Source organism: Aquila chrysaetos, chromosome 4 (genome assembly GCF_900496995.4).
Source record: "Aquila chrysaetos chrysaetos chromosome 4, bAquChr1.4, whole genome shotgun sequence".
Taxonomy (NCBI): Eukaryota; Metazoa; Chordata; class Aves; order Accipitriformes; family Accipitridae; genus Aquila; species Aquila chrysaetos.
In genome coordinates this window covers 19,596,043-19,622,927 of record NC_044007.1, presented here as the reverse complement: position 1 = coordinate 19,622,927, position 26,885 = coordinate 19,596,043, and the positions used below count along the sequence as shown (strand labels likewise).

Sequence of the window (26,885 nt, the reverse complement as noted above, 5' to 3'; positions counted from 1 at the left end):
CAACAATATGTACTTTTGTGCATGTTTTCTGCACAAGTGTTCTGGCTGGACTAGAAAGTCTGCACAGAATGTGGCCATACAAAACAGCAGTACGGCAAGCAAATCTGCTCCTAGTACACGCCTCTGAAGTATCTGGATGGGAGATAAGGAGAAGGTCTGTGAGTAAGCTTTAATAACAATCCATGTCTGTCCTTTTAACTGCACTGATGAGGCAAGATGGTACAAGTCATAATTCTTTCACTATTACTGGCACAGGGCAGAGAAGCCTAATATCTATTGCCTACTTAAGGTAAAACCTGTTCGAAAGCTACATCTCATCTTTTAAAAAAAATTAGTTTAGTGCTTACTGTTGCTATTTCTGAGACAATGTAAAATAGATGCAAATAAATACTATTTATTAAAAATAACAAAGCATGGGCTAGTTCATAAGAAGTTAGAAACAAAGCCCCTGAATACATCATGGAAGTGCATTTGGTTTTTGAGCCTGCGGCCATTTTAAAACTGTTAGGTGCTGCCACCTTCTTGCACATCAGCCCTCCTGCATTGCTTTTCCCTCTCCTGCTATGGACTGCTTTGCTGTTCTTCCCTCCGTCTGCCCGCCTGTACTTGAGCACAGCTGCTCCAGAGATCGCTCCCTTCTCCTCTACCATGTGCTGACATAATGCCAGTAAGGATTCAATGCTCTTTTAGGTAGTACCTTGCATGTTAAGAACCCATGCACTGGTATTTGTTTCCTCTTTTTCCTGTGCTGTATCTTTTTTCCTCCTTCCTATATCTTGATTTTTATCCTCAACAAATGTGAAAACGCTTCTGTGAAACCTTTCATCTAGCTGCTGCTCCATTATTATGTTTTCCATTGGTTTGAGTTCCTTGAGGGATCTCGTACACCCACTGTGTATGCTTGTTTTCTTTCCCTCCTGCTGCCATAGGCTCCCCCTTTTCCCTCTCATACTTGGCCTGTTGGCCATGTCCTTTTTTTTTTTTTTTTTTTTTCCCTCTTTACTGAAAGCTAGACTTGATTGCCTTCACTGTCATTCTTGACTATGGAGGAGTGACCTGCCAGGATGATGGAAAAATCATCCTTTCCTTGACTGTGCTATAGTTGTTCATGTTTGCAATGTCCTGTGTTCATTTGTCTGAAGGGTTTTGGAACAAAATGCTCACTTGTTCTTCTCATGTAGGACATACATAAAACAAAACAGTGCTTTCATTTTAATGTTTCTGGAGGTTGGGATTTAAGAGAGAGAGTTGATTTGGGGGGAAAAGAAGGAGAATGAATGAGTAATTAGAAGTTAAGAACAGCATTGTGAGAGGGTGGACATAAGTAAGGGTGCAGGTGAATCTCAGAGGGAGGTGGGCAGTGCCTGAGCCTCAACATTTTCAGCAGCTTAGGGGCCTGTCGGGTACCTCTTAAGCTGAATATTAAAGAAAGGCTTCTTTGTTCCTGGGTTAGAAAGAAAAATGCATGATGGGATTATCAACAGGCATTGCTTCAGCTCGGGAAGGAGCTGACTTGGTTGCTGTGCTATAAACCGGAATCCAGGCAGACATCTGCTATTTTACCCTTAGCCTAGGAGCTGCTTGTCCTCCCCACCTGTGTGCTTTGAGACAAGACGTTCCAGTGCGGTATGGGTGTGGGTATGAGCATTTTCTAAACTCGGGAAAAAAAGGACAGGAGTTTTTATTGAACTGTTTGGAGGCTGATGGTCCTCCCCTAGCTACTCCGTACAGCACCAGCAGGATCCAGGTGAGACGTAACTGAGATTAAAGCAAAATATTAGAGGGAAAAAAATTAGGATGGCGTGTTTGCGGCAACAACTGACACATCCTCTGTGGATCAGGGAACAAAGGCCAGTCCCCTTAAGTCTGGGACTGGAGCATTCATCGTGGTACTTCAGGGCTCTTCTTACAAAGGGCACCTTGAGCTGTCTACAACCTTGCAGCATGGTGGAGGCTTGGAAGCGAGCTGAATTTTGGGTAGAGATCAGAGCAAGGACCTTTATCAGAAATGTGATGGGAACTGTCACCTCTCACTGAGCATAGTTAAATGCCTTATGAGAGTTGAGCGGACTGAAAGAGTTTTAAGGGCAGGAAGCAATTTTGACATTATTCTGGTGTTAGCAACTTATGTCTTAAACAGCACGTTTAAAAACACTGCTGCTAAATGGAGCCTGCCCAAAACATAGATGGAAGTGAGTTTAGCCTATTGAAATTTTAAATGAAGTGTAGGTTTGCGCTGCTGCTTTGCCTCTTGCTGCAAAAGAAATCAGCGCAGTCACAGGTGCCTGTCTCTCCTAGAACTGAAGATCACTTTTTCCTCTAAATTATGCTCCATTTCACCACCACTCAAAGTGAAGATCACTTAAACAATAGGGGCTGTAAAAGAGAAATCCCAAATTTTAATAAAGTTGGTAACATTGCTCTCAAATAAATATTGCTCTCTTGGTCTTTGAACAGACATACTTTAAAGTAGGAGTAAGGCATTTTCTATAATGTGTTCCAGTCCCAAGAGATATCTAGGAATGATGAAATTCCATGGTTGTGTAAAATCTACATTAGTCCCTCCCAACTATTAATTTTGGCCCTAGCATCCATGTAATTAAAAGGCTTTTGAAAGCGACCTTTGAGCAATATGGTTGTGGTAGTGTCATAAGGCAAGCCAGCTGGCCTGCAGGAACCCAAGAAGGCAGGAGAGTTACCGGCAAAGAAAGCAAGATGCTCTTGTGGCCATCTTTGTGGACTCTTGGGGACTACGTTACATCACATTGTCTATTAGATTTCTCTTCCTTAATACAACACTTAATGAACCCTCTTGAATCTTTGTTACAAATGCAAATAATTCAAAACCCAGGCATCCCAGGGACATGAAAAGTCTCCAAGTTGCTTCGGGAAGCATCAGTGTGTACCACCTCTTGAGTGTTGCAAATGCTCCCCACATGCTAGCCAATTATTCCTCCTCCCTTGTGGCTTACTAATAACTCCCTTCTTCCCAACAGCTGCAGAGCAATGCACGGCACTGTCAGGCTTCACGAGACCTCTTCTGCTCTGGGTTGCACAGGAAAATACACTTGCTTTGCTGAAGGGGAAAACGGGAGGCCAGTGAGGTTTAAATGGCCAGAGGTGGTGGTGAGAGCTTGGGGTGGAGCTAGACAAACCCCACTGTTTCATCTGTTGGGTAGTGTTGCCCTCCTCTGATCTATGCTCAGATCTCAGGTTTTGGACATGGAGAATTCATGGTCACAGTTGTATCTCAGCGTGCACACCGAGATTGCGTGACCCTTGGCCAGGTTAAACAAGGCCTTCTGCACCTCTGTTAAATGCCAGGAAGACTGATGTTCTTCTTGGAGCGCAGAACTGAGAAGTTACAAGTTTCCAGAAGACTGCATTGGGTTAAAGATTAGGTCACTTCCATCTGTTAAGGCAGCATGGGAGCGGCAGAGCGGGCGGCGTGCGCGTCCGCAGACCGACTGGAGCCTTCTTCTCTGGCTGAGTGCTTGTGCTTGGAGCTGTACTTAGGTTTTCTCAGTCTAACTCTGTTCTCTGGGTCCTGATGGTTCCTTATGCCCTAATACAGTGCCTCCTCCCGCTTGGCCTGTGCCTGCCAGCTCAGCTGAGATGGGGTATTTTTTATAGCATTGCTACAATAAAACACTCGCACATGTGTGCCGTTTCTAACATGCTTTACTGAACTTGTGATTATAAAGGTAATTTACAATAAAGCAATTAAATAAACAATAAGTTAAAACACAATAAATTTATACATAGTATTTCAAAGGGCTCGAAAGACTATCAGGTTCCAATACAGTAAGACTTTAAAACAACATTAAGATTCAAAGTGTAGCCACGTCTATACTTATCATTGTAACAAGTTTCAAGACTCCCAACAAGGTACATTTTTGGTTACAGTCCCTGTATACACACAAGACCAGTGAAATGCTCGAGCAATTGTACGATTGAGAAGAGCACTACACGAGACAGGCATGAACGATGTGCTGGAAGCTGCCTGGGGTATATGAGTTTTACGTCTAAATTGAATTGACACTTCGGACAACAAATGGAAAGCGCTAGCATGCTTTCTGGAGCACGTGTGTGATACCCTTAGTGGGAACGAGTCTCCATGTCACTTACTTAACACTTTAGTTTCACAAATGTTTTAGGTTACTGCTGCCTGAAAAAATACTCCACCTTTCTCTGGCCATTTGTTCCCATGAGCGTCTCGTGCTACCCTTGAGCCAGTGCAAAGCACTTGCCCAGTGAACCAGCCAGGGAAAGTGACTGAGCTTAATGCTAACCCAGAACACGAAAGAGCACTAACTGTAATTCTTGATTTCCCTGGTCGTTTTCACTGTGCAGATGCACTGGCACCAGAAAGACACCAGCACAGGGGAGGGGGACAGTGCCTGGGAGCAGGAGGACTATTTCTGCAGGCAGCGGTACTGTTAAAAACACCAGTTAAAAACATCTTGTGGAACTACAGGGTTCAGCTTTTTTATTTTGAAACAAGGAACATGTTTTCGAACCTATTTATAGTGCAAATCAAATAGCCAAAAGCAAAATGATGGACTCTGCCAGAATATACAATAACTTTTTATGATCTATCTCATCCCTCTTTCTCTCTGCTTCAGCCAGTTGGTGCCCAGGGACAGAGTGGACTTTAGGTTTTGATATTGAAGGGTGTACGGCGTAAAGAGTGCAGGGCCACCAGGCAGCAACCACGAAGCAATGCTCCGATGTTGTAAACGGGATCTGTTCCTCCTCTCTGAGTACTGAAAACCCACATGATAGTTGGTACAACAGGGGCTGCTACAGCCAGAACATCTCTGAGGAGGCTGCTGCTCCAGTATCTCCTCTTTATTCCTGTCTGAGAGAAAGTATTGACGTACCCAAAGGCTTCATCATCATGAGATTCTGTAAAATCAAGTTCTTTCATGAAACGGTTTTCATTAACTCCGTGCTCCACCTTCCTGCATGGAGACTCCATAGGAGACAAAAGGATGGCAGAGTTTGGATCACTTGGAGTTAAGTCCACTATGATACCAGAATCACTGAAGCTTCCAAGAGAAAATTCACCCAATTCCTTCAGTGAAGAAGGTGGGCTTAGAGGACAGGCATCTTGAGCTCTGAAGATGTTTTGAATGAGCTGCTCCACATCTAGGCTATATGGCACCACGTCAGTCTGGACGGCTTGTTCCACCATCATGTTGCTGCTTTCCTCCTCCTCTTGGGAAGAAGTTAGTTTTTCATCCAGAATATTTTCAAGCATCTCTTTATTCACAGCAGAACTGGAGGGAGCTAGATCACTCAACTCAGAGGTTGTGGTGGTCAAACTCTCTTCAGATGAATCAGTCCCGTTAGCTGTGTCCTCATTAAGAAGCAGCCCACTATCTGCCACCTCCTCCAAAACTTGGTCCTCTGTGATGAGGCTGTCTGGCGTTGTGGCACACAACGCTAACGGCTTCCCCTCCGAGTCACTCGTGTACTCCAGGCTCTGCTCATCCCTCACAGAGCTGCTCTGAGCCAGCTCCATGCTCTGCAGCAAAGACTCCAGTTTTTTGTTTTGAATGTTTATGTCTACGAAGTATTTCTGAATTTTTTTGTCCTTCTCAGCCAAGCTGTTTTTCATGGTTTCAATAACCTGCTTGAGTTGTTTAATTTCGCTTCTTGCTTCCTTTAAGGCCAGCTCTGCCTCCACACGGTTACACTCTTCTTCAATCCAGTCTTCCCTCATCCGTCCCAGCTGAGCTTTGAGCTCTTCTATTTCTGTCTCCCTGTAGCAAAATAAAAATGTTGTAACACTTCTGCTGACTGGTCAGTTAAAGAGTCAATGTGAGGCTCTACCACACAGGATGGCTCTGCTGCGAGATGTTCTGAGACGGAAGCAAATTGCTCCATGCACCATTTGCTGCCGCCTCTCAGAGAGCTGGCAGGGTGTGAGCCGGCTGCCAAGACACGCGGGCTGATGGCTAACTGGAGTCACCGACCTCGCCACACAGCCAGCAGCCTTGTGGGCTATGCCATGATCCCAGACATTTAAGGTGCAAGTGGTGACCTCTAGGTTAGGTCCAACCAGTACAGCGCTTAACGTCTCACCTACGGCCTCACCCTGGAGGAAATGAGAAACAGCCGCCTGGACGCATCCCTGTGCCTTCCAGCAGCTCGTCGGGAACAGCCAGAGCCAACACTGGCCTCAGAGAGCAGGTTGGGTCGGGGCTGCAGGCACCCGGCTTGCTTTGCCCAGCGTGGAGGCAGAGGCTGCTGCCTTGACTTGCAAGCAAGCGGGGAGAGGGATCTCCCTACGTGAGATCCAGCCCTCGCAGATGCAGAGGTCGGGCTATTCCAAGCTGAAGCACGGGGTCCCTGGGACTCTGCGTTGGGGCTCCGTTCAGACACCCCTTTGTGCCCGCTTGGGTTGAGTGTGCTGGAGACCCAGCTCTCAGAGAGTGGTTTCAGTAAAAGAGATGACATCTGTTGCTGTGTAATGCACATTGTCACTTCTTTGCTCAGCATCCATACAAAGGGCTATTGTGAAAAATTCAATATCTAAGCGACAAAAACACAAGTGGGCACACTGGTTTGTGTAAGAGCTTTTCTTTCATTAGGGGAGAAGGGGGACATTTGCAGTCATATTTCACTGGGTGAGGTAGAACAGGAGACTAAGGTGATACATGCTGTCAGATAGAAACAGTTTTATGTATACAAGGTCTCAGTGCTAAATCAGACTGGTAAAAAATTATCCTTTAAAAATATTCTATTGGGAAAGTTCAAAAAAGGGAAAAGAGACAGCCATATTCATAACTAAACTGCATGGTACTTATTCAAGGAGTATGCTATGAAACCTGAAATACCTGAAAACAACCTAATCAGACTGATCATATTTCAAATTTCTTAATGAACAATTTACATGGTCAAGAAATGACTAAAAATATTCAGGATTCCCACCGCTAAATGCTCCTGAATAAATCTTTCTAACTCTGATTTCTGTAGTGAAATATACCTTTCCTTAAGTTTGGTCTCAGATTCCTTCAGCTTTGTTTTCAAATGCCGTACTGTAACTTCTTTCTGCTGCAGAGGAGTCAAATACTGCTCTGGATTTTGTGGCTTAATGCTGTGATTATCACCACAAGAATTGTATCTCCCTGATCGCCTGAAAAGAAAAAAAAAAAGCCCATCACATAACATCACTCCTACAGTTCTTCAGTCCTGGCAAAAAGAAAAACATCCCATTGACTGATACAAAGCTGAGTCTACACTTGACTCATGTGGGGCTCCTCAGTGTCCACACAAGTGACTCCCTCTGGCAAATCAGAGCACTTGAGGAAACGGCTGATTTGTGGCTATAGTGCAAAATTTACTATTTACTGTACTTAGTTTCGGTGCCATTACATCAAATGAGACATTTAACTTTCAAATACCTAGCCATCCCCTCACTCGAAATGTGTGGCGTGCCCCAGAGCAGGCAGCTGGGCCACTGGCGAGGGCACACCGCTGTAGACACGGCCAGGTGAGGTCGTGTACGGACCGAGTTCAGGTCCATATGCGAGTTATGAAGCTGAGCACCCTGAAACCTAGATTCATCCTATCTAGCTTTAGGTGTGTATGTGACACGCTTGGCTGCGGAATTGCCTGAGAGAGAGAGAGAGGGAAACAGCAGCAGCGTGGTGGCAATTTCTTCTCTGCAATATGCGTCGCATGCTCTGGCAGGTATCTCTTTTCTTTTCTGTACAGGAAACTGCACACGGAGGTGCCTAAGGCTGGGCAGGGTGAATTTTCGCTCAAGTGTGCAATGTTTTCTATACTACCCCACCCAACTCTCTCCAAAGCAAAAAGACCCTTATACAAAAGAACCAGTAAATCCACATGAGAATTGATGGCACGAAACCACATGAAGGAGCCTGCCTTGGAGTGAAAACCAACTACAAAGGGCTTTCACTAAAAGTAACCTTGAATTTTACAGTGCTGAAACAATAAAGCTTTTACACGGGATGGAGCACTCTGTTGACTGTCAAGCCACCAAAACGAGGAGTCACACCAATGCTGAGGAGCAAGGTGACCCGCTCGGCAACCCAGACAGCTGATCCTATGTTACAGTGCAGAGAAGGTAAGTCAGTGCGCTGAACACCAGGATGCTGAAATAAAGACTTGCCTCATCACTGGGCTGCTGTCGCTTCCTTTGTATGAGCCTGAGTTGCTGCTGCTGGCTGAAGAAGCCCTGTAACTCTGATGGATGTTAGCAGGACTCAGCTGGTTTTTGCACAGTGTTGACAAAAGGTCCTTTTCACGGGAAGCAGGTGGGCTGGCTCCGGACTTGTAGGATAAGGATCCATTATTCCGACCATAAGGGCCACGACTGGAGGGGAACAAAAACGGTTAAAGCATATTGGATTATCCTCATCGCACAGCCCATTATGGATCTTATTTTACACACAAAGATGTCTAAACACTAAACCAGATAGATAACTGTGAGTGGCCAGGAAGTAAGAAAGTCCTGAAGTCATCAGCCACTGCACATTCTTTCACTGCCTGGGGCTCTCAATCTGAATTGCGTGATCTAGGGAAACCTCTGCCATTGTCACACTTCTCTGTGGACAGCACGGTTCCCAGTGACTCCATCGGATCATCCACATTCCCTGAGCCTCTGACTCCTTTAAGTAATGAGAGGACTGCAGCCTGGACTGGTGCCAAAAGAACCACGTTTCGGCTTTCCCCGGCCAGGCCTGCGGAGAGATGCCCAGCCCTGGAGGTTTGCTGTAATACTGCTTTCATGCTCCTCAGCAAGCAGCCTGAGGGATCACAGCGTGCAGTGAAAACAGATTTTGTTTGAGCCACTGTTCTTTTCTGCCTTTGGCATACTGGGTGCTGCAGCTGTCATTGTCAGCTATTCATTCGCTTAGATATAGTTTGAACCCCACTGAGAGCAGGCTGAAATAGCATTAAAATAGACAAAGGAAAGCACAGCCTTTTCTTTCTTCTTTCCAGTTTCCCTCATACATACCTACCTTTCTCTTCCCACTCCTTATTAAACAAACTGTCAACTATGTGTGCTTGAAAGCAATTCATATCTGCACTGCCCGACAGCGGCCAAAGGGCTGGGGCACTCTGAGGACAGCTTCTCAAGGTGCGTTCCTCGTTTGCTCAGTTCTTTTGCCTTCCTGCACTACTACTATGCTGCTACCTTCATCCTCGCATGGAAGTTGTTCTTCTAAACTGTAATGAAAGGGCAAGTTTGAAAAAAATACGGAAAAAGGCAAATCCAGCCAGCAGAAGAGAAAGCTTGAACATAAAAATTTAAATACCACAGAACTATGAAGCAAAATCTCTTCTTAAAATTGTCTGACTTGGTTTCCTCCCTTCTCTGAAAATGGAACAGTTTATAAGGAACAGATGGTTGAGTGGCTGCTGCAAACCTTCATCACACTGCTGCGGTTTGGGTGATTTTATAATCATTTTACAATGAAGTGCAGGACTGTGGTTTGTGACAACATTGAAATGTTTCATAGTGAGTTAAGTCAAACAGTTAAAAAAGAACGTATTGCAAAGGAGACATCTCCTTCCGCTTTGTACAGTACAGTATCAACTCTAGTGTGAGGCAGAACTTGCACAGGCTGTGCATAACACAGCAATGCATTTGAAGGAGCCTTATTACAGAGGACTTCTGTCCAACAAAGTAGGTCAGTATGCTCTAATTTAAAGTTATGTTTAAATGCACAATATGATATTAAATGATACATAATCTTACTGAAAGTAAGGTGATTTTAGGGATTCATATTATACTTAGTACTGTTCTTTCCCCACAGCCAGTACCTTTAGTTGCTAGATTTAATCTAGAGAGTGCTTAAGTAATGTTTATTTTTCTAACAGTCTCACGACACAGGTAGGAAACCACTCATTAAGCATCATTCTGCCAATCTCTGTACTCTGGGGCACACTGCGACCTTGGAGATGTCTGTGTGACTTCAGCATACAGGTATCCCGCTGCCGGTCCCAGTCTGCCTGCCAGCTCTTCCACAACCAGTCCTGTCAATTTGAATTCCTTCCTCCTACTCCAAAAAACGTAACCAGCAGGGATTGTGTGGGCAGAGCACAATGCGCGCTGCTCCATCCCAACGCCCCCGAATTCGCAAGCTGTCTCGATCTTCACTTCACACATGATAGGGAGAAGTCGTACAGAAATCCTTCATGAAAGGTTCATTTAGATAGATGACTATGATGAATTTTTTTTTATTTGCATATAGTTTTAGTTATATAAAGGCTAGGCAAGGGTGTTTAAGAAAAAAGCATCAAAGGCAATACTGTGTACTTCTTCCTACAAAAAATAAGGTCAGGATCTGGAAAGGTATATGCCGAGCTGATAATTTAATACAGAGAGAAAACGAAGTGATAAGACCAAAAGGGTACGGTTAACTGGCTAGAAGTACTGCTGTTAACTAACATACACCCAGTTGTTTCCTCCTCTACTCCAGCCAATGCCTTTTCTGCCTTACCTGATTGCATCTCCCATACTTGTTATGAATAAACAACAAAAAAATACCAGTCGGCTGATCTGGCGTATTGACAATTTTTGTGCTCCAAATACAGCATTTTTTTTTCTTTCTCGTATCACAGTTCTCATCAGTGTAAGTGCTGCCCGAGAGCACAGTGTTACCCAAAATGTTTTAAAACTCACAATACTGGTATTGTATGTATTAACTACAAGACCTTACACAGCAGTCTATCTTTGCACTAGCAACACTTGCAATATTCAGGAAAAATTGCTTTGCTTACTTGCGAGAAAAAGAAGATCTTTTGCTTCCAGCAGCAGACATATGGACTTCAGGCGCTGAAATACTGCCTGTGCTGCTTGAAGAGCTAAAATCAGCTTCACTCCCTGGAAAGGAAAAGGGAAGAGTGAAAACATGATGGAAATTATAACTCAAAGACTGTTTTCAAAATAACAATGAATCACAAGCATCCTTCCTTTGTCCGTCCTGTGTGAATGTCAGAAGTTGCATAAATTTTCAAACATCCCTGAGGACAAGCGCTGGATTTTTTCCAGATTTTCAACATTTCTTCAGAACTGGCACTTCAACAAGAGCAGAAAAAACATTTGGACACAAAACCCTCAGGCTACAGAAGCCATTTTAGGACTCGCTAGGAACATTTGTTGTCACAACCTGTTTGCTTTCTCACAACCATCAATAGATGAATGAGGCTGCTCAGGAGGCTCCTTCAGAAGCACAGTGATTAGGAGCCCACAACTGTAACCGGACATTTCTCTTGCTTTAAATCATACAAAAATACTACTTGCTGGGAGGACAGCTGCTTCTATTTTCATTTCTGAGATGATGCACACATATATGTATAAATGTGTACAGGCTAACAGGGTATATGCATATATCTATGTACACACGTATGCAGGTTTTCATGTGGCACTGAAGCATAGTAAGGCAGTTCTAATAGCCTTAAAATAATCCAATAATTACGTGTGGCTCTCAAGTGCTTCTCGGGTGCTAAGCCGTCTATCTGATTACTGACTTTCTATGGATAACAGCTTTTATTTCCCAAGCTCTGGCATATAAAAGGAAAACTGCTCTCATTTTGCTAGGGCCAGTAGTAGGTAGGTGTACTAAGAAAGTCTTATCATGGCAAGAAAACCACCCTAAAGTTAGGATTTTTTTCAGTCTGTCGCTCAAATGGCAAATGTCCCAAGCCATATCCAGGTCTTATGCTGCAGAGCCACAATAATGGCTGATGACTTTATCTGAGGGGTAGAAATAACTTTCCAACATCCTTTAAGCAGCCGATCAGGGGGAGCTTCTCTCACCTGAGAACTTCTGGGTGCCGTCCCACACACAGACACCCCTGGCCAGCGGCTGCAGACTTACCACAAATCCCATTTTTGCTATCTTTTCCACGAGGGGGAGATGCAGCTGCAGCTACCATAATCCCCGTCGCGGCAGATAAACCTTCAAGTGCACAATCCCTCTTAAATCCTTCGCAGAGCTGATGGGGATGGGCACATCTTGCACCCCTGAATACCTGGGACTGGGAAAAGGCCTTGTCAGAGCCTGTCTTCACAGCCTTAAAGAGGATGAGACATCCAGCAACCATCCTTACCATGCGGCAACTCTTAGGAACCGGTCTTAGGATCAGGCGTGTTCGGATTTAACCCAATATTTTCACAACCACACCAGGTCTGAGACCAGCCCCTCCTTCTCTGTGCCTCTGGTTCAGCCCAGCCCAGCCTATTCCTCAGCCCAATTTCAAAGTGCTCAAATGCAAAGCTTAGCTCTTCAAAAGGGTTATCCCAGGGACCCAGCTTTATCACCTCTAACCAACTCCATACCCAGTACAACACCCCTGATAATCAGACCCAAGTCACCAGAGCTGTAACCAGATCAGAACTGCGTGCAAGTTTGCAAGGGGAGGGAGGGAGAGCAGCAAAGTCACTTTGCTTCACAGAGTATTTATATCATGTGTACAGATGTAGATGTCAGTGACCCTCTCCTTGGGGAAGCAAAATGACCGTGGGACATGATGTCCAAAGCTGCAAGAGAGTTTTCCTGATAAACAAAACATTCCCATCTATAAGACTAAAGCAGACTCCGAATACTGTCTCGGTACCACACTACTCCCAAATCTACTTTTCCAAACAAGACCCAAACAGGTAAACGCGTTGCACGGATGTCATACCTCCAGTGTTCGGGCCCCCGAAACATTCCTGCCCTTGCAAGACACCAGCAGCTTCCCAAAGCCGAGTCCTGGCTGAGGCACAGAGAGCAGGAGCCCTAGCTGAGGCTCATCTCTCGTTAAGTAGACCACATCATAATCAGATCTTGCTATCGAAAGCATTTCAAGGAAGCAAAGCTTAATAATCGCCTCTCCCTGACCCGCCTGGCTTGGAGCGCAGTGCTGGGAAGGGCTGCCAAGCTAGGCACTGCCGGTAAGAGTCAGCAGAACCTGAAGACGCAACCACCTCGACGGCTGAGCTTTCTGAAAGACTGAACTGCATCTGAGACCAAGAACTATGTCTGCGAAGCACAAATTAACCTTTCTGGCCCCAATTCTGATAAGAGCTACACACAAGCTTACCACTGAGTACAGGAGACTACTTATGTTTAAAATTAGGCATGCGCTATTTATAGGATCTTTGAGAACGTTTTATAAATTAAAGGGGTCACTGCTAGTAATGGTTCCAAGTGTGTTAGTGATGTTCAAGCCAGCTTTGCATGTAGCAGAGCTCAACAGCAATGTTACTAGGAGACTGTAGAAAATATTTTCTTCCATTCGGTAGACATCTCTAAGCAAAACAACATGGCATCTATCCATATAATATTGATTGCAACATATTCTCCTGGGTAAGTGTGACTTCTATCTTACAAATGTCTTAACAAAGAGATGAAACTCCTTGCCTAGCAGCAATGTGGGTAGGAGCCTCTCATCTCTCCGAACACCATTCCCCAGGCTGACAACTCCCTACGGATGCCTGTTGACTATGTTTGTTGCTGTGACAATGTGACTGCAAAAACTCACACATGTAAGCCCCAGAACAGCCCGCCGATTCAGTGTTAACCATGAAAGAGGTTGACATTTCTCAAAAACATATGTGCTTAGTTGCTGGCTGGAGTTAAACCACAACACATATTCTTTTGTCCTAAGTGGTTATAACACTTCTTTTGCCCTGATCTGAGACTTCCCTGTTAAGTGGACTGTCTCACCCACCCTTTCTGGTAAAAGATGCTGCACGTTGAGCTGCCGGCTTCAGCAGTATCTCATTTGAAATTCATTCATACATATCCTTCCATGCTGCAGCCACTCAGTGCCACAGCACTAACAGCCTGCCGGCAGGCGAGCCAACTCGTGAATATGCTGTGATGGAAATGCTCGTGCTGCACGTATGGCATGCGATGCTGGGAAGCCCATTGCTCCAGCCTCCCTCTGCCTCCAAGCAGCAGCACACCCACGCCATGGGAGTGGAGCTGTGTACTGCTCTGTGCAATGGGAAGAAAAACACAAGGACGGCCAACAAAGTCCTGTAACATTTTCCAGGATTGCTCCTTGCCTGGAACGGGTATCTGAGAAGCTGGAGCGAAATAGTGCAGCATCTAGCACCATCCCTGCTCTTTACTGCTCAATGGGCAAGGGCACCGAGCTAAGAGTGCGCTGCAGACAGCATCATGCTTTGTGCTGCCTTTTAGCCTTCATGCTGCCCTGACAGCACTGTGACAGTCACCTAGCTCCAGCTGACACGGACGGGAGGAGAAGGGAGCCTGCAACCCCAAGACTGCGTGCCGTACTGTCCGCAATGAGGAGTGCAGGCAGCGCCGGCAGGCACAACCCAGGCAGAGGCAAAGCCAGAGAAGGTGGTGACTGTCTGTCAGATGTGTGGTTGGGGACCACTGCTCAGGGGGCTAACGCCGTTCTGCTGCAGCACTGCTATCGACTAGGCAACCTCCTACTAATGACTCAAGGGCTAATTTTCCCATCCTGCATCCTGTGATGCAAGTACAAACTTCGGGGCAGGATTGAGGAGAGGGAGAAAGAGCTGCCTGTGCAAGGGCAGGTACGCCTCCAGCTGGCACTGGTGCATGTTTATCCCACTCATGCAGTGCAGCCGCTGCGCCCACAATTTGGGTATAGAAAAGCCCCACCTCGAACTCTGCTCTCTTCACTGCCTCAGCCACAGTGCAAGGATAATGACACAGTACAGCCAGCATATCACATATTGCATTCACAGTTTTTACAGGTAGAACAGATTATATATAGTTGGCCTACCGGGACAGTATGCAAGCACAGAAATACCACGTCAGGTATGTATATATGTATATAGAGACAGTATATACATTTCTTACACAGTCACACAATAACCCCACATGAACGCCTGGAGTATGGCATCCCAGTCTGCTATTTCTAGCCATTACAGATGGTTGGATACCTTGTTGTATGGTCTTCTGGCCTTGATATTAAAATTTTGCTTGCACTTCAGCAGTTAAATCTTTCTCCTTCTATAAGAATAAAGCTCAAACTTTCTTGTGTGCATTTTATTGTCCATTTGCTATCTAAATAGTAAGATTAAAATATGGAAAAGAGGAAAAAGTTCAAGTAATATCTATCTGTGACAGGAACATTTGACAGCTGAGCAGCAGAACTGGATTCCCGAAACTCAGGATACACATGAGCTTATTAAAATTTAGGTTTTTTGTGCAAGTCCTTCCTATTTGCAACTGCACCACTGTTTCATAGCTGCCAAAGTATATAAACCACACAGCGTACCTATCTTCTAACTCCATGAACATGACCTCTTTTTATATATATATATATATATATATCAGTCTTGACGCTAGGTTTTGCATATAGTCACCCAGTGAAACAGAGCTGTAAATAAAACAGTGCTGACAGAGACAGCTTGTCCTCAGAATGTGAAGCCCTTAAGTTTGCTGAGCTTCCTTGCCTTCAAAAGCATCCTGTTATACAGCAAAGAGACCAAAATATGCATATATGTTCACCACTCTGGTGCAGCAACTAGAGGGATAAGTGGCACACTGTCTCTGTAGGTAGCTTTATTTAGAGACCCCAGGGGAAGAGATATGGCCTGACTGCATAAAAAATTCCAGCAAAGTCATTAGAAGCAGCTGGAAAAGTAGAGAGAATTTATTTGTAATGTCCACTATTGAAAGGACCTGTATTTTTAAGAGATTTGGTTTCATTTATCTTGAAATCTTTAACTTACAGCTACATCTCTAGTTCCAATCTTTAACAGCATAAACAGTATATTTCCAGGAAACACTAATGCTGCTTCTTTTCTATTTAATATGGGGTTGTTCCTGCAAGATTGTTTTTGTACACCACAAGCAATCTAGGAAAGAAAACCACACTGCTCACATGCACTGACAAACATAAGAAAAAGAAACTGCAAAGAAATGTTGAAGTCTTGCATTAACATTTCAGGCTTTCCTTCAGGTAACACCCTTAAAAATGACCCATTTCGAAGGCAAAGTCTCCTAGTGGGAAATGTACTCAATTCACAGTGTCAAGCCCATAGCTGACAGTGGGTTTTGGTTCCAGTCCCTGGCCTTTGACTTATTACTTATTTGACTTACTATTACTGTAGGTGAGACTCTTGGACTTACTATTGTATTTCACACCAAACAGTAACTGGATAAAAGCAGATATAATCCTGGGAGCAAGGAGCAGGACACAGAACTCTCCTCCTTGTGGACTGCTCTGTTCTTTGGGTGACAGAAGCTGCTCCCACACGCTCTACCTCTGCCCATGTCTCACACTCTCCACCACCATGAGCTCCAGAGTCAGTGGAGGAAGCTGAGGATGCCCAGTAGGTCGCAGTGGTTCAGGAACTCTTACGAGAAGTGTGGATTTGAACTCCTTTAGTCTAAGGAGGGCACTGAACTCAGATCTTTTCCCCGAGCTCAAACTGCTCAGCTGTGACACAAAACAGGGTATTAGCGCTAGCACTGGCTGTATTTCAAAGGAATGAAACATGCTGGTTGTGTGCACTCACAGAGATGGTCTAGCTCCAGTATGGAGGTTCAGAGTGAATCCGAGTGTCGTGGTTTAACCCCAGCCAGCAACTAAGCACCACGCAGCCGCTCACTCACTCCTCCCCCACCCAGTGGGATGGGGGAGAAAATCGGGAAAAAGAAGCAAAACCCACGGGTTGAGATAAGAACGGTTTAATAGAACAGAAAAGAAGAAACGAATAATGATAATGATAACACTAATAAAATGACAACAGCAATAATGAAAGGATTGGAATGTACAAATGATGCGCAATGCAATTGCTCACCACCCACCGACCGGCACCCAGCTAGTCCCCGAGCGGCAATTCCCCGCCCCCACTTCCCAGTTCCTATACTGGATGGGACGTCACATGGTATGGAATACCCCGTTGGCCAGTTTGGGTCAGGTGCCCTGGCTGTGTCCTGTGCCAACTTCTTGTGCCCCAGCCAGCCTTTCTCGCTGGCTGGGCATGAGAAGCTGAAAAATCCCTGACATTAGTCTAAACACTCCTAGCAGCAACTGAAAACATCAGTGTTATCAACATTCTTCACATACTGAACTCAAAACATAGCACCGTACCAGCTACTACGAAGACAGTTAACTCTATCCCAGCTGAAACTAGGACACCGAGGCACACACTCAGGACTACAAGTAGGTGGCTAAGTCTGGGAGACGGCACTCCTCTCTGGCATCTCCTGTGGACTGGTGGAGGTGTGTTCCTGCCTGGCATGCTCTCTGCTGTGAATCTTGGATTTTAGTACATAACCATCCCCTCTGATTTTATGCGCAGTTTAGTCATCAAGCTCAGTTTTGTGAGTTGCGCTCCCAGAACGATGGCAAGAAGCTGGGCACAGCAATGCCTGGCATCATCAGTCCTGAGGGTACCAGCAGTCATCAGCTCCCCTATCCACTGCAACTGGCCAATGAAGCCACCTAACTGCTTGCCAGTGCTTGCTCATCAGGCAGATCAGTTAATCACCTTTCAGCTGACTGCATGGTGCAGTAACAGCTGGTAACGTGGGCAACTGGCAAAGATGCAGTCAGAGGGGATGTGCAGCAAAAAGTTCAGTGTGACTCTCCACATATTGTTTAAACCTGCTGGGTGAGGAGACTTCCAGCTCAATACCAGACAGAAGACTTTGGGGAAGAACTCCAATGTAGATCCTGCTTCCCTGCGTTTGGATCTAAACTTGATTTTACAAATGATTCCCTCAATTCAGACTGCTGGTTGTGTGATCTAAACTAATTATTTATCTTGATTTTTGCTCATCTTGCTTGCTTACTCTTCTTACTTTGGAAGAAGGGTTGTTATCAAACAATTAAAATTTATCTCATTAAGCAGTTTTCTGATCTCATCTAAATACTATAGTTTCAGTAGTAATCTGAACTACATTAATGCAAATTATAAGCACTGCAGGTCTCAAAATGAATACAGAATGTGACTTGTGTATGCTGTGAAACGACAATCAATCAAGCTCTTCTCTAAAAACACAGTAACTACAAACTAATTACTGATATTGGCTGAGAGCCATCATGTATATTCTGCATATCACTATGATCTGGGTTTGTGTTTTTCTTAATTGTTTTTAATTCATGGATTTGTAGAGCAGCCACAAGCGGATGCTGGAACAGACAAAGAGTCTAGGGTTTTTTTTCTGCTTTATATACCTTAACAAGATTCTTCATACAGAAGTCACCCTGACCTAATTATTTTTTGTGCTTCTATATGCAGTTTGAGCTGTTCTAACAATACCTTAAAAATGGCTCTCATAAATTTTCTCTTCTCAGCCTGAAATGACCTTTGTCAGGGGGAACATATGTTCACAGAGCAGAAGGGAACAGTCTAGGGAACTTATCTTCCTGTTCAAACAAAAAGGCTCTTTGGGTCAGAGATGGAAGGATGCTGCTTTGCTACAAAAACCTCAACAGAAACATTGAGATTGGAGGTTCAAAAAATACAGATAGTTGTATAACATGATACTCAACCTGCATTTGACAGTTTTGTAAAGTGTATGTGTAAATCTATCTACGGACAAAAATCTTTTATAAGCATGTAGTGTCACCTCAGGATTTTTTATGTACCTGGCAGTGCTATTTGGCCTGTTTGAAGGGAAATGCATAGGCTAGTCAGAAGTATTTTTAGGAACTGGAAAATGTCATCTTTGGCAGGGATGACTTAGTAGGACGCAGAAAGGGAGCGAACTCTATCACAGACTGGGAAAATATCCCAGCCCTCCCGTCACGTTGGTGGCAGAAGTTTAACAAAGGGCTTTCAGAGGCCCCTTCAACACATCTCCTAAATCTGGTTCCCATGTGCAAAGAGGAAAGAGGCTGGCTGGTGCACAGCAATTAACTGTGCAGGCACGCGTTCACAGCATATATGCAAATGCATGCTAAACCTGATTCAGCTGAAAGCTTTTGCACAGTCACCCTTAATATAAGACATATGGTTTTCATTACGATGTGCATAAAACATTTTAAATCAGTTTGACATATTTTCAACAGGGAAGAGAAAAACACTGGAATGAGAAATGTATCTGGGAGGTAACTAACTAAACAACCCTGCAGTCCCAGGATGAAAAGCAAAATTTGTCATAAGCTAATCAAATATTTACTGTAATGCACACATTGTAAAGATTACAAAAAATTAATAGAGTTTAAGTGTCATCTATTGAAAAGAACAGTAAAACCCCACCCAGTATATTGATTTGTTGCCTGAACTATATTTTTTACAGTAATAAAACCAAGGTAGGTCTGAGGGCAATGCATTTCAAGTTATGACTGCTGTCATTTGCTGCTTTTTTTCTGCAATAGCACTCTTATCGTTAAGAAGCACAAATGACAGACAAGAAGCCTGTGCTTTTTCAGCTTATTAATCCTTGCGGGTTTGCGGTCACACTGTATTCTGCCAACTCTAGCAAACAGTCATAGCCTGCCCAGATTTCAAAAGCAAACAGCTTCCTATTACTTAGAGAATGTCAGAAGGGAGGAACAGAGACCTGTAATGAAGTGCCTCAACGTGGAAGCAAGACAAAGCTTGTAATACTAATAAATTATGAAACAAACCCGGCAGAATTTTCATTTCCTTTAAATACATCTTATGTAACGGTATATATAAGATACACTATTATAAAGTAGGTTTACTATTTTGTTACGTCACATTAAAGGTGATATATTTCAAGCCCCTTGAGGAAGCAATGTCCACCTTGCAGTGGCTGGAGGCTGTATTTATGAAAGGATGCCAGGTCCCCAGCTCTCAGAGGGGAATTTTGGAAGTGGTGCTCTCCCTATCTGCCACCTCACTCAGGAAATACCTCCTGTCAGTCTCAATCAGCAAAGCTTCTCAGCTGCACGAAACTCTTGTTTCTGGGCATGCCTAGAAGCAGGTCAGCTTTAAAAGCGCTGAACAGTGCGGTGCCTGGCTCCTGTCTAAAGACCAGGGTGGCGGTTTCACATTACACCCAATACATCAGGGTCCGCACAAAAGCGGCCCAACAAAAGCTCTCTTCAGCTGTCTGCTTTACTGGGGAAAGAAAGGATCCACCTGGGATTTGCAGAGCCAGATTTAGCTTTGAAGTGGGAGGAGGCTGCACAGCATCTCCCCGTCACACCACCAGGAACATGCACGGCATCCAGCACTAAGAACTGGATGAAGAGACAGGGTTCCCGTCCTCTCAGCTTATCATGCCCCCCTCCAGCTCCTCCATAAATCCACACCAATTTGGGATGCTGGTCTTCATTACCCCCTGCTACATGGGTGAAATCCAAACAGGCCTCAATTTCCCACATCTCCAACCTCCATCAGGAGACTCTACCCAATCCCTGCATCCAACACACCTGAGAAACTAAGCTCTATAATCTCAAGTTTTGGGTTAAGTTGGGTAACCTCTGTCTAGTTGCTCTTCTGGATGCTGGGTTTTATTTTATGATTTTTAATTGTGGTTTCTTTATTGGAACAGGGACTGGACATGTATTTCTCCTTTCTCCTAGACTCTTCCTGAACTCAGAATCATAACTTCAAGTGAGAACTAAAACAGAGTGAAGGCATCTAAAACACAGCTTCACCAGGATTTAGATATCTAGGTACATAAAAGCAAGTAAAATACCACTGGTTAAACAGGCCAAGGGTTCCAAATGCCACCGTTATCTGCAAAGACTGGCTTAGTTGTTTATGGTTGAACTTCCACTTCTGAGCCCAGTAACCACCAACTTACCCGATGCCTTTATGCTACAGTGAAATCAAGTAAATGAGATTTGCATGACTAAAATAAAGACATTCCCTTAGCTTTCCATGCCTACATATAAATACAGATATATAAACTAAAGGAATATATAGACATATCCACTCAGTACTGCTCAAAAAGTATTTGAAGTAATCACTCTAAATGAAACAAAAACTTTTAGGTAGTAATTTGGACACCAAAAAACAAAGTTCAGAGAACACTGAAACTATTTATGATTTGAATTCAAACACGGCCAGAAAATGGAAAACCAGAATTTTCTACTTTCTGTTTGAAATGATGCTTTAATTTTGAAAACTGACAAATTTCTTTCTTCTTTTAAAAAGGGGGTGAAAACATCAAAAAATCTCCCCCAAAATTCTAAATATTTCAGATTGAATATTGTCTTTGTTCAGTCTGAAACAAAGGTTTTCTTTAAAGTTTTGATTTGGCAGCAAACCCCCAAATCAGTTATTTGCATAGCTCCACTTTGAACATAGTAAGATGTCAAAAAAGAAATAGGGGATATAAAGGAAAATAGAAAAGGAAATAATCTATCAATTCTTGAGTAAACATTGCTCAAATCTATCAATTCTTGAGTAAACATTGCTCAGAAAACAGTTTAAATCCCAGGATTCTCATTAAAAAGGCATTAATAACCTGGAGGAATTCCAAAAAAGGTCAACAATAATGATAACAGGATTACAGGGCACTGTTTATGAAGGGAGATTAAGGGAATGCAATTTGTGTATTGTAAGATAAAAATGAATACTGGCAACACTGTTTATCATGGGGAGGAGGAATACAGCTGGAAAACTGTAAAGAAAACCATGTAACAGCAACACAGGATTCTGGCTGCGATGCATGTTATTTCATGAAGAATGACTTGAAATCAAAGCTGATGGTTGGTGGGAGTAGTGCATAGTAAAATGTAGCTGGAGTAGGTTCAGGATACTTTAACTGGGGAATCAGAAAGCTATTTTAAACATTGGCATAAATAATACAGATTGTAATTTGAAAGCAGAGCACAAAAAAAAAAATCTCCTAAGGGAAGATTCATAATGGCCTCTTTTGTATGCACAGTATTTCCTTCTGTGGAGGTGAAGCGGCCTGAAAACCACAGAAAACAGCCAGAAGGAGCAGAAAATTCACTGCAGTAAATACACAAATTGCAAAGCATGTTCTAGCTTGACCTCACACACATTTTAAAACAAATACTTAAGAGTGTGCAGTGTGTATAGCATCGGTTTCTCTTTTTTTTGGCTTATATTCCACTCTGGATTAGCAGAGAAGAGGAAAAAAACCTGCTTGAATATACAAAAAGAAAATTTTTTTGACTAAAGATCACAGCTACTGCCATCTTCTGTACCTTCCTCAACTCTGACCTCTAAACCCCAGTGTCCTTCTTATGCCAGGCACTCAGCCATCTTTTCCAGATGCAGGAGCACATCCCCACAATCCCCAGGAGACCTGCATCTCTATCAAAAGGCATTTGGAGCTAAAAGATGAGTGAGCTAGCACAGGTCTCACCCTGTCCAGCAGCCCAGGTGCTCCCTGCAAAAGTCCCATATCCACATCTCCTACTCACTCTGATTTGCTGTTAGAGCCGTGGCTCTCTGACAGACCAAGTGCAATGCTAAACTTGAGGCTGCAGGCATCCTCAGGCAAGAACCTCCCTTTAATGGTGGCTGTCCCACTTTCTGTACATCTGGAATGCTATCAGGACAATTAATGGGCCAGAGAGAGAGAGAGAGAGAGAGAAAGGAGTTATGGTGTGCCTGCTGGGAACTTGGCTTCAAACCCCCAATAAAACAGATCCTAAATTAAAAGAAGTGGAACAGCTTCCCTGGGAGCAGACTCCCTGCATCCCCTCAGCCTGCCCAGCAGCCCTGTATTAGGGCACTCTTCTCCTTTGTGCTCATGTCCATCCTCCAAAAGAGGCACAGACAGATATAAATAGAAGTTTCTTTTCCCTTTACTGAACCAAGTAACAGGGATCTCCTTTTGTTTATTTATTTTTCATTGTGGGGAAGGAGATAAGTACCTAACTGCAGAAGATTTGTGCCCAAGACCCTGAATTGCAGGTAGCCTGTGCCACCAGCCCACAGCTGGGCAAGTCATTATCTAGGACAGGTGGGACTCAGGCTTTCACCTTTTACTTGTCACTTCCTCCTTTGCAACTTGCTGGCTTTTTTTTTGGATTCTCCATTTTTTGCTGTCACATCCGGGCACTTGCTGCAGCCTAAGCATCTTCTGAACAAAAAGACATATATGTCTTGAGAGGCCACAGCCCAACCACTAATTGCCTATGTCTCTACTAAGCAACATCTAAAATAATTTTTTAGAAGGGGGTGGATTATAAAATTTGTGACACAGAACTAAAAGATTGTTTTTCTAGGCCACTTTAACAGGAACTTGTAGGTTTGGGTTCAAAAATACGAAACACTTTAAAGCCGAAACGCTCTCTGTAGCTGCTACTTTGCTTATTCTCATTTGAAAGAAATACTTGGCTATTTGAACATGTTTTCCACATCAATTCAAGCAAATTTGTTTAAAATACATATAAATCCAAACTAAAAAAATAGTGCTATGCTAGTAATTTTTACCTAACTTTCTAAGCATCTTTTGCTGAAAATACTTATATTCCAATTGTAATCCAATATTATGTCTCAGAAGTTACAGAGCACTTTTTTTCACTTTAGTGCGATTTAGTTAGCTTATGTCCTAAAAATACTTCATTCCTGCGAATTCATGGTGCGAAATGAGATAGAGAATCAACCTGTGCAATGCTAGGCGCCTTGGGCAGTGGTCCTCAGAAACAGGACAAACGGAGAGTGCCTAAGCTTATCAGGGATGAACAGAAGAGGAAAAGGCATCTAATTAGACCTACTTGATCACCTACTTGTGATCTTTAGACACAAACTTTCTTCTGAAACTGAATTACTAAGACTGACTTTCTGTAAAAAAAAAAAAAAAAGAAAGAGAAATAAATGAGATGGAGACTGTACTTGGCTTCCATAAGGGCTGGCAGCAGAGTTTTCAGAGACCTGATGAGGAACACAGGAGACTGGGGTGGGATTCGTCTGACTAAATGTGGATGTCTCTAATGCCGACACTCATGTCCAAGCCAACCTTGGTCCCATTTTTAGTCGACAGAGACTTAGTCAGTATAACCAGTGTGTTCAAGGTTCTACTGATCTTATTCTAAAGTAAATGCTTATATATTTGGTCAGAAAGACCACACATTAGATTCACTGATTTTATTTGTTTTATCTCCTTTAAAACAAAATAGGACCTTAGTGTGCTTGTGCAGGCAGAGACGATTCCAATACATTAGAGATATGGAACTGAGGTCAGATAAATTACAGGCCACCTCTGCTCTATCCAACTTGGCTCAAGACTGTGAATTTACATCTCCCTCACCTCCGAAACAGCTCCTGTAACCTCCAGAAGAAAGAAAATGACAGATTCACCTCTTAAAGCTGTTCCACCTCCTGTGAGCAATGGGACCAGTCACTGGACCGGCAAAAGACAACCAGTCCCTGTCCGCAGCCCACAGCTCCTCAAGGTTGTCTAAGGAGGCCTGTAGATTCAAATTTCACCTCTTCTGGATCTCAAATACCGAGGGGTTTATGCCATACAGGGGAGATCCACCAGGATCTGCTGGCCGCGTTGGGCCAGTTGACCCCACTGGGAGGCACCATTCCAAAACTGCCATTAGCGACCCAAACATTCCGAAGCATGCGGGGGTGCGCTGGGGTATGCAAATGATGGAACCCCCAACAGCAGCTTCCAGCCCAGCACCACCCACCAGATCTCACAGTGCCCGTCATCTTCCAGACCTCACTGCACCGACTGCCACAACACACCAAACCTTAGCAGGGTGACGTCCCTCCATGCTCAACTCTAGGACGCAAGCTTTGAGGATAGCACGGGCTTGAAGCCGGACATGGCATCCTCGCTCCTGGAGGGTGAGATGTGGATGTTCATCTCCCTGCGAAGCACGCCCTGTCCTCCGGTACCCATGGCGACCGAGTCCTTAATAACTCCCTGTGCTGGCAGGTCAAGTAAGCAAATCTGCACAGCTCCATAGCAACAGACGTGAAATTAAAGCGGATCCCGTCAGTAAAATATGCAGGAGCGCTCAGTGCATACAGAATTATTACCCGGAAACACTTTTATTTAAAAAAATCAGCAGTAGCTATTTCGTATGGGCCCAAAATGAAAGGCAAAGAGAAAGAAGAAAAGCAGAAGTAAATGAGAAAAAGGAATAGGGTTGAAAGCTGCCACAACTGTATTTGTTAGACTCTGTGTTAGAAAAGATCTCAGAAACTCTATTGTCCCAAATAAAATTATGAAGTGCACATATAAGAAAGGGAGAAGAGCACGATTAAAACTGTACAGGAAATAAATGTTGCATACTGTTATTTGAACGTATTTGATTTGTTATTTGAACGGATTTGAACGTCAGGATGGTTACGTTGGCTGCTCTTGGGTGTGGGACGGAAGTGAAGCATTCGAACCACGTGCTTACACCTGAGAAAGACAACACATGTTCAAGTGCTTCCTCCCTTTTTATTGCCAAGGTGGTGTTTTAAAAAGCAGATGGAAAGCCTTCCAGAAGCACACATAATTGACCACTGTATATCTGCTTTTTGCCAAATAGCGAACTGCTTAAAATTCTAATGCTCAAGTTAAAGCCATCCTCATCAGGTTTAAGTTACTCAGGGCATCTGTGCTTTTGCTCTTCTTCTTTTCACTTGCAAGCTCCTCTGCACCCCTCAGAGAATTTATGCTTTATGCTTGTCAATAAACACGGGCACATCAAGAGATTGCTTATTATTAATTCAGATACTTTAAGGAGGTACAAAAGAAACAAATATATGGAGAACTTACAGTCATAGGCAAGATGCTCCATCATTTGTTATCAACTTACTTCACTTGGTCCATCTTCAGAACATTTTTTTGTTCTATGACCAATTATTTAAAGTACACTGAATCAGGTGTAGCTCATTTCCTAATTTCAGCATTCTTATGCATGTGAAACCAGCCACATGTTTAACTATCTGAATATTCTCAGGAATGGAAGCACGAATCTTCCCATCTTCACCGCACAAGTAAATTTATGATTAATTGCAGGGTGGGAGCATGGTGTACTCTGATTAAATCCTGCATCTGTAACCGGGTTAAATGTTCTTTGACATACCCTTGCTCTTAATTATCCCTCCCCCAGAAAAAGTGCAGTCTTGGAATGTAGGTTACAAAGTACTGCTAAATAAGTCACAGCAGAAAGAGAGACACATTACACCGAGGTCACCGGTCTTCTCATCACTTTCACCTTTACGTGATCCTGGTTTTAAAATGAAGGACACCAATTTATTTTAGGGATCAGTCAAGGCAGATTGCTACCTCCAAATACAGGTTTTCTGTTGGGGTTTTTGTTGTTGTTTTTTTTTTAAACAACCAAACAATGTGACTTTGGCTTAGAATACATAGTACACCAGCAGCATTTAAAAAGTATTTCAACTTAAGAGGTAGAAGTACCAACTAGTAGTTATAAAGAACAATGAAACTCTTTGCATGCCACAGATCTATTCAAGTTAGCACATTCTGTAACTTGGTTTTTGTATTCTGTACCGTTGTTCCTGAACAACGGGGACAACAGTTCTATTATTTTTCCCACTGCTTGCAGAAATTTGGTACAGAGAATGAACAAAAGCCACGCTGATACAAGATACAATGTTCTTGGATAAATGCACCAGTAAAACATGTCTTTCTAATATTTCATCAACCTTCTCAAGATAAAACAAAGTCCTATCATTGCATTCTTCTGCAATCAGAAAAGTGAAGTCCTTGAGAGTGAAGCATATTTCCAGAATTACCTCTAAGACAAACCTCTTGCAGAACTCATACACCAGCTAATCTGCTTTTCAAGTGAAGCACATATACATATCAGTCAGACACTATAATTCCCATGCTGTCATACTGAAGAGAAGGAGAGAGCTGACAAAAGATCTGTAAAATCATACAGCCAGATGTCAGTAATATAACCTAAATCAGAAATTTATGTTTTGTTTTTAAAATAACCAAAGTGACTGCCTTTAGAATACAGACACATATGGAAGTAGAATAGCAATATGGATAAATTAATCTGCTAATTTTACACTAATG

The 26,885-nt window shown here is 43.5% G+C and overlaps 1 protein-coding gene across 2 annotated transcripts in view; it reads right to left on the bottom strand.

The window, feature by feature from the left end:
- Positions 1–3,663: 3,663 nt before the first annotated feature.
- SYBU (syntabulin) overlaps positions 3,664–26,885 on the bottom strand; it is a 42,580-nt gene continuing 19,358 nt past the window's right edge. For both annotated transcript variants that reach the window (XM_030012338.2, XM_030012339.1), the window contains exons 4-7: positions 10,762–10,864; positions 8,144–8,347; positions 6,995–7,144; positions 3,664–5,768 (exon numbers count right to left, since the gene is read on the bottom strand). In XM_030012338.2, coding sequence (XP_029868198.1) covers positions 4,655–5,768; positions 6,995–7,144; positions 8,144–8,347; positions 10,762–10,864 — 1,571 coding nt within the window. In that variant the 3' untranslated portion in view covers positions 3,664–4,654. The remainder of the gene's footprint in view (positions 5,769–6,994; positions 7,145–8,143; positions 8,348–10,761; positions 10,865–26,885) is intronic.